This window comes from Aotus nancymaae, unplaced genomic scaffold (genome assembly GCF_030222135.1).
Source record: "Aotus nancymaae isolate 86718 unplaced genomic scaffold, 86718_ANA_hifiasm-v0.15.2.pri h1tg000010l, whole genome shotgun sequence".
Taxonomy (NCBI): Eukaryota; Metazoa; Chordata; class Mammalia; order Primates; family Aotidae; genus Aotus; species Aotus nancymaae.
In genome coordinates this window covers 69,558,121-69,566,494 of record NW_026988421.1, presented here as the reverse complement: position 1 = coordinate 69,566,494, position 8,374 = coordinate 69,558,121, and the positions used below count along the sequence as shown (strand labels likewise).

The 8,374-nt window shown below is 45.0% G+C and overlaps 1 protein-coding gene across 2 annotated transcripts in view; it reads left to right on the top strand.

The window, feature by feature from the left end:
* The first annotated feature begins 2,782 nt into the window (after positions 1 to 2,782).
* Positions 2,783 to 8,374, top strand: part of POLR3A (RNA polymerase III subunit A) — a 54,601-nt gene continuing 49,009 nt past the window's right edge. Inside the window, exons 1-5 of one of the 2 annotated variants that reach the window (XM_064374373.1) lie at positions 2,783 to 2,958; positions 6,121 to 6,256; positions 6,592 to 6,729; positions 7,198 to 7,369; positions 7,637 to 7,791. In XM_064374373.1, the coding sequence (XP_064230443.1) occupies positions 2,915 to 2,958; positions 6,121 to 6,256; positions 6,592 to 6,729; positions 7,198 to 7,369; positions 7,637 to 7,791 (645 nt within the window). In that variant the 5' untranslated portion in view covers positions 2,783 to 2,914. Of the gene's footprint in view, positions 2,959 to 5,110; positions 6,257 to 6,591; positions 6,730 to 7,197; positions 7,370 to 7,636; positions 7,792 to 8,374 lie in introns of those variants that run through there. The other variant, XM_064374372.1, reaches the window with a different exon arrangement.

Here is an 8,374-nt window from a genome sequence, read left to right as displayed (position 1 = left end):
ACATTGCCCATTCTAATTTATTATTCATAATTATTAATTTTTGAGACTTTCGTGAGTCTCTACTTGAAAATAAAAGATCTCTTTAATTTGTATTTTTCTGCAAATCTTGGTCCTTAGGCAAAATTAGCTTTTAAAAAATATTCGGCTGGGCTCCATGGCAACACCTGTAATCCCAACACTTTGGGAGGCCAAGGCGGGCGGGTCAGCTGAGGTCAGGAGTTCGATACCAGCCTGGCCAACATGGCGAAAGCCTGTCCCTACTTAAAAAAAAAGCTGGGCACGGTGGCGCATGCCTGTAATCCCAGGTATTCCGCAGGCTGAGGCAGGAGAATCGCTTGAACCCAGGAGGCAAAGATTGCGGTAAGCCGAGATCTCGACATTGCACACCAGCCTGGGCAATAAGAGTGAAACTCGGTCTCAAAAAAAAAAAAAAAAAAAAAAAAAATAGAAAGAAAGAAAAACGAAAAGAAGGAAAAAAATATATTTGGTTGATCCAGAAATATTTTCCTTAACACAAAACAGACATGTAAAGAATGTAAATATACATGTGCTGGAGAAACAATAAGAAGAATTTCCCAAATGTTAGTGCAAACGAGGAGTCCAAGGTGCAAGCTTTTCTATTTTCTTTTTCTCTTCTTTCTTTTTTCTTTTTTTTTTTTTTGAGACAGAGTCTAGCTTTTGTCACCCAGGCTAGAGTGCAATGGCTTGATGATGGCTCACTGCAACCTCCACCTCCTGGGTTGAAGGGATTCTCCTGCCTCAACCTTCAGAGTAACTGGAATTACAGGCATGCACCACCACATCCGGCTTTTTGTATTTTTAGTAGAGACAGGGTTTCTCCATGTTGGCCATGCTGGTCTCCAACTCCTTACCTCAAGTGATCTGCCAGCCTCAGCCTCCCAAAGTGCTGGGATTACAGGTGTGAGCCACCATACCCCATCAACTATTTTCTTAAGAATAAGGATAGTTGGCCACTACAGGCATGAGTTGGCAGTAGCTCATGCCTAATCCCAGCACTTTGGGAGGCCCAGGCAGGCAGATCACCTGAGGTCATGAGGAGTTCAAGACCAGCCTGACCAACATGGTAAAACCCTGTCTCTACTAAAAATACAAAAAATTAGCCAGGCCTGGTGGCACATGCCCATAATCCCAATTACTCAGGAGGCTGAGGCAGGAGAATCACTTGAACCCAGGAGGCAGAAGTTTTAGTGAGCCAAGATCACACCATTGCACTCCAGCCTGGGCAACAGAGTGAGACTCCGTCTCAAAAAAATAATAATAAAAAATAAGGATAGTTAATACTGAGTGCACCCTAGGCCAAAGCTCGAGTTCTCCTGTTACATTCTAATTAGTTTTACCTTCATTTTGTTGTTTAACCTTCCCACAGACTCTAAGAAATAGTGTACCTATTACTCACCCATGTTATAAATGGGGAAACTAACACACAATAAGATTAAATAACTTTCCCAAGGTCACACAACTTTATTTATTTATTTATTTATTTAGAGGCGGAGTCTCACTCTGTCACCCAGGCTAAAGTGCAGTGGCATGATCTCAGCTCACTGCAACCTCCAACTCCCGGGTTCAAGTGATTCTCCTGCCTCAGCCTCCCAAGTAGCTGGGATTATAGGTGTGTGCCAACATGTCTGGCTAATTTTTGTATTTTTTAGTAGAGACGGGGATTTCACCATATTGGTCAGACTGATCTCGAACTCCTGACCTCGTAATCTACCCACCTTGCCTCCCAAAGTGCTGGGATTACAGGCATGAGTCACATGCCCAGCCTACACAACTTTAAATGGTGGAAGGTAGACTCCCATGATGGCACTGTGATTTCAGAACTTCGGCTCTTACCATCTAGATGATACATCACCCACGATCCAAACCTTGTTGGTATAATACTGTCAACATTATTCCAAAGACACATTAAGTGATGGACTACTAAAATAGATTAGTAAAACCTGATATGCCTTGTTTTTTGTCTGTGACATTGTGTTTTGCTAGTGAGGATCTGAAAATGAGATAGCATCCCTTCTTAAATTGAAAGTTGTTAAATATTTTGTTAAGTTCTGTTTTGAGTTTCTCACAAATAATGAAAAATGAGTTCTAGGTTTTATAGTGCTGAGCCCTGGGGTAATGTGATTTCCTTGCTAGTCCAATGCACTAAGATATCACACTAGGATGACCTCCCACAAGTTGTCACAGACTGTAGACTATTTCAAGACATGAATGATCTTTACTTTCTCCCTTTCCTTCTGTAGATCACCGTGGCTATTTTCACTCTAATAGATTTTCAGCTGTTTTCGTAATCAAGAATATAAGTTTAATTCTTTCCCCCCTTCCCCCAAATAACTTTAGGTACTGGAAGCACATGTGCGCCCATATTTTCTGCTCTGTTTATTTTTCCTTTGTTGGTCCTCCAGACAGTGCCCTCTGTTGCATGGACAGGTTCATTTTAGCCTCCACCTTCCCTTAAACAATTAGGCTCTTGATTTAAATGGTGCTGATATTAATGATGATGATTTTCCATTTTATGCACGTTTTGGCCCTCTGCCTGTCTAAAAGTCTTGAGGCAAAGAGTTACATGCTGTTTCTCCGCAGGTGTCTGATTACCTGGAGAAATTGACCAGAAATGGGATTTTTAAAATACAGCGCAGTCCTCGGTGCTGTTTCCAGGAAGCGCCACCAGGTGACGGTGCAGGGAGAGGGCAAAAAAGCGGCATGCTGGAAGTCTCTCTTGATAGACAGACGCGCCGGCGAGTAGCGGAAGAGGAAGCGGATACGTGGGGCACTCTACGGTGGCCGAGAGGATGCTGCAGATGTCTTAGAGGCCAGTCGAGAAGCAGCCCCAGAGAGCATCGTTTCTCTAATCTGGCCTCCCGAGTGCCAAGGAGGCGTCCTGGCAGCCGTCATCATGGTGAAGGAGCAGTTCCGGGAGACGGATGTGGCCAAGAAAATGTAAGATGGAGAAAGAGTGGCCAAAGGGCGGAGAAATAGGGCAAGGGGTCCGAGGTCAGCGGTCCCGGGTCTCGGAGGGTCAGAGATGGGGTCCAATGGGAAGGGGAGGGCCAATAGTCCCACAGGTGTGAGCAACGCCCAGAAGTACCAGCTTAGGTCAAAGAGCATTGGTCAGGCCGAGGGGATTCAGCACCTCGAGAGGTCCCTGGACTTGAGCGGAGAAGGCAGAATGGGCTGAGCCTTAATGATTCGTGCACCCTGGGCCGAAGCTTGCGTTCTCCTGAAGTCATACGATGACCCCTGTTCTTCAGCGAACCTGACCCGTGTTCTTCAGCGAACCAATCCCCTGCTGCAGCGAGGGGAGCAATCTGGGACAGGGACTGTCTCTAATTCGGTCAGCTGCAGAGCGTCTGACAGGGAGGCAGCAGTTGCTCACCGAAAGGATGGGGTTGCCAGCTAGAAAGCTGTACCGCAGACCGACGGATGGCAGTGTCAGAAATGAAGCTGCTGTATTCCGGGCTTTTGCCTTCAGAAAGGCCTTATGAGGCGGTTGCTCCTTCTTATAGTTCTCATTAGGAAATTGAATCCAGCCGGGCGCGGGGTGACTCAGGCCTGTAATCCCAACACTTTGGGAGGCAGAAGCGGGTGAATCTCCTGAGCTCAGGAGTTCGAGAGCAGCCTGGGCAACATGGCGAAATCCCGTCTCTAACAAAAATACAAAAATTAGCCAGGCGTGGTGGCGCGCGCTTGTGGTCCCAGCTACTGGGGAGGCTGAGGCCAGAAAAAACATTTGAGCCTGGGAGGCAGAGGTTACAGTAAGCCAACCTCCTGCACTCCAACCTGGGTGACAGAGTGAGACGCTGTCTCAAAAAAAGGCGGGGGAGAGGGAATTCATCATTCTTACAGCAGACACTGAGGAGGGTACTTCGTGTTACACCCACCCAGTGTTGGACGTTAAAGATAGGATCTGAATAAAACTTTTGCTGCCTAATATAGTTGGAGAAGGTACACAAGTCAACACTGGGTATGACAAGTGCAATAACAAGGGTAGGTCCAGGGGGTTTCGAGAGCACATAATGGATCCAGGCCAAAGAAAGCAGACCAAACTCGAGGAGTATAACAGAGCGAGAGAGCATGGGTGATGAGAAGGAAGCAGAAGACTCGAAGCTGTGTTAAGTATCTTGCAGGCAGTGAGGAACCTTTGAAGGATTTTGAGCAGGAGAGTATCTTGATAAGAGTTCTCCTGGAAAATCTCTTGATTCATGGTGGAAAGAATGAGAGATAGGGAGACCTTGGAGGCCATTGCACGGATCCAGGCAGGGGATCTGGCGACCTGCACTAGAGTGGTAGAGTCATTGGGTAAGGTGGATTTCAGAGAGGCTGAAGGTGTAAAATTGAAAGGATTGTTAAGGGTGAAGGCAAGGAGATATGAGATGGGTGTACAGAATGCCTTGCTTGGGCAGCTGTGTGGATGGTTGCCATTCGCTGGAACAGGTGTCCTACCTAGGTGGATGCAGCATCCTCCCATATGGCAGCTCTACACCCACACTGGCCCTTCACACACACCTGTACACCTGCTCCCAGTAAGATATAATACATTCTCACAAAACAACTCAAGTACTTCTGTTAAAGTGCAAATCAGGGCTATGTCAATTTAGTTTAAAATCCTCTAGCAGTGGCCAGGAGCAGTGACTCACGTCTGTAATCCCAGCACTTTTGGAGGCCGAGGCAGACAGATAACGAGGTCAGGAGTTTGAGACCAGCCTGGCCAATATGGTAAAACCCCATCTCTACTAAAAATCCAAAAATTAGCCAGGCATAGTGGCTCATGCCTGTAATCCCAGGTACATGGGAGGCTGAAGCAGGAGAATTGTTTGAACCCAGGAGGCAGAGGTTGCAGTGAGCCGAGATTGTACCACTGCACTCCAGCCTGGGCAACAGAGTGAGACTCTGTCTCAGAAAAAAAAAAAAAAAAAAAAAAATCCTCTAGCAGCTTTCCATTGCACTACCATTTACATTATTTAAATTAATTTCTACCAAAGTTCCCAAGCCCTCATGCTTTAGCCCCTGCATGCTTCACTGACTTCATCTTGTATTATTAGCTTTCTACGTTGCAATATATACTGATATCATTTGGTTTCTTGAAAATGCCAAGCTTGTGCCAGTCCCAAGACCCCGGCCCTAGTCATTCTCTCCACTTCAGATGCTCTTCCTTCTGATTAATTGTCAGTTTTACAGAGAGGCTTTCTGACCATGCCACATAAAGTAGTTCTTCAGACTCTACCGCTTATATCACGTCTGCCTCTGTTCACATTTATGTATCTGTCTGTTTGTGGTCTGTCTTTCCCACCCCGAACTGTGAGTTCTGTGTTGGCATGGACCTTGTCTGTCTTAGCTAATCTGTCTCCTCAGCCTCTAGGATGGTGCCTGGCACATAGGAAACACCCAATTTGTTGGAAGAATGAATGAAGGGACAGATATGGGAAAAAAAGTATTAGGGTCTGTGTTCGATATATGGGGTGTGAAGTGCCTGTGAGATACCCAGGTGGAACTGTCCAGGAGGAGGTATCTATACAGATGTCCAATTGGGTAGCAGTAACTGGCCTACAAAGATAGATTTGATACACATCAACATGTATGTGAGTGGCATGGTCACTCAGGAGAATGTGTAGAATGAGAAGATAAAAGGATGAAGATTGTAATGCTAGGTGGTGCAGTACACCAGTATTTAAGGGATAGCAGTGGAAGAAAAGACCTCAAAAGCAATTGTGCGAAGAGCAGCCAGAGAAGGGAAGAAGAAAACTCAAAGAGTATATTGTGTCACCAAAGCTGAGAGAAAAGCCCTGCAAGATTGGGCAGGGTGCTGCCAGTGCTGCAGAGGTAAAATGAGGAAGTTCTTACTGGATTCAGCAGCAGGCAGGTTGTCTAGGTGGCCTTTTTGAGCACTGTTGCTTTGATGGTGAGAGTAGAAACTGGCTTCCAGTAAGATGAAGGAATGTTTGTGAAGGAAAAATGAGAAAGGGTTGAATATATTTAATACTGGTAGGAAAAGCCAGCGGAGATAGTTGGAAGGATATATTGGTTATGGTGGGCTATGTATGTGATAGATATTTTTGGTCACAGGTTTTGCTGTAATTTTTACCTTTTTTCTTCCAATTCCAGAAGCCACATCTGTTTTGGAATGAAGTCACCCGAGGAGATGCGCCAACAGGCACACATCCAAGTTGTGAGTAAGAACCTGTACAGCCAGGACAACCAACACGCCCCCTTGCTATATGGGGTGCTCGACCATAGGATGGTAAGGCCCCCTGACCCTTCCCAGTACCTGTTGATAAAACTGGTGACTTACCAGACTGAAAGGAGCAAGGGCTTCCTTCCATCTCCCCAACTCCCCCTGCACATATCAGACCAAGTCAAGAACTCTGGCCTTTAGTCAGCAAGGTAGGAATACCTGATTCTGATTCTAAGTCATGAAAATTAAGAGAGAAAAAGAAAAAAAGTGAGAAGTGATCTCAGAAAGAAAATTTAAAAAGCAAAATAAATGATTCTTTGTCATCTGGCCAGGCATGATGGCTGGGCCCTCTTTCCAGTCCAGCGGTCTGTGTTGATCATTGGGTGTGCTTTTTTCCGAAGGGAACGAGTGAGAAGGATCGTCCATGTGAAACCTGTGGGAAAAACTTGGCTGATTGTCTAGGCCACTACGGGTATATCGACCTGGAGTTGCCGTGTTTTCATGTCGGGTACTTCAGAGCAGTCATAGGCATCTTACAGGTAAGCACACAGGTGCCAGTTTCCAAAACATAAATTCTGGAGTGATTGGTCAGGGACACTGGAGTGAACTTAGGAATTGTGAGTGGTGGGGGATACGTCTAGGGGACGTTTTTATGCTAAATACATATTTTCCTCTCACACTACATTAAATCACTCAAGGATTATTCGTTTTATTTACGCTGAGAAGATGGTAGATACATGTTGTTAAAATAAATAACAGTAGTAGTTCAAACAATACAGAATAGCACAAAGGAAAAAACAAAGTGAACAAAATCTGGCTACTGGCCGTGAGTAGTGCTAATCTGGTGAACACAGGCTTTCTATGCATATCCATAGTACGGAGCCATTTGCAGATCTGTGTGTATGGTCACTCAGTTAAGGATATAAGACAGGGTGACAGCATTTTTAAAAGACAAGAATTTTTAATTCTCCCTTATGCTTTTATCTGTCTTGCTTAATTTGAAAAAGATGATCTGTAAAACCTGCTGCCATATCATGTTGTCCCAAGAGGAGAAGAAGCAGTTTCTGGACTATCTGAAGAGGCCCGGCCTGACCTACCTTCAGAAACGAGGACTGAAGAAGAAAATCTCTGACAAGTGCCGAAAGAAGAACATCTGCCATCACTGTGGCGCTTTTAATGGTGGGTGGAATGCACAGAAGGCTAAGCGATAGCCCTTTTCACGCACTGTCTTCTGTTTAGTTTAATAGTTTCACATAATGTTCTGGCGTCAGCTTTTCTCCCTGTAACTTAGGCCTAAGAGCCTAACAACTGATGTCCTATTAGGAAGTGGACTTCTCATCTTTTATTGCTATAGTAGTTTCAGTGATTTCATTAACCACACTACAACCTCTGGCCAATTTGAGAACCTAATTTTTTAACTGTTGGTAATTAAATGAACCCTTATAGGTACTGTAAAGAAGTGCGGATTACTGAAGATAATTCATGAGAAATACAAGACCAACAAAAAAGTGGTGGATCCCATTGTATCAAATTTCCTTCAGTCTTTTGAAACAGCCATTGAACATAATAAAGAAGTGGAGCCTCTGCTGGGAAGGGCACAGGTGAGTCTGAGAATGCACTCCCACCTTCTGCCTGCCTCTTCCACACATGACACACACACTCCCTCCCCGACCTCTGCCCCATCCCTAGACGCCCACTATCTTCCAAAATGAGAGGTCCGGTTAGGTTCAGCAGCTGTCCAGCAATTCTTATTTGACCATAACAAGTGTTTATCTGACACTAAGGTTAATGTGAACTGGCCTTGTAATGCCACATGTTTTTGTTTTTGCTTTTGCTTTTAATTGAGATGGATTCTTGCTATGTTGCCCAGGCTGGTCTTGAACTCCTGAGCCCAAGCGATCCTCTCACCTTAGCCTTCCAAAGTGCTAGGATTACAGGTGTATGCCACCAACCCTGTCCCCTTGTTTGTGTTTTTACCTTAGTTCTTTTTTTAAAAATTATTTTATATATTTGTTTATATATTATTTTAATTTTTTTTTTTTTTTTTTTGAGATGGAGCTTCGCTCTTGTTACCCAGGCTAGATTGCAATGGCGCGATCTCGGCTCGCCGCAACCTCCACCTCCTGGGTTCAGGCAATTCTCCTGCCTCAGCCTCCTGAGTAGCTGGGATTACAGGCACACACC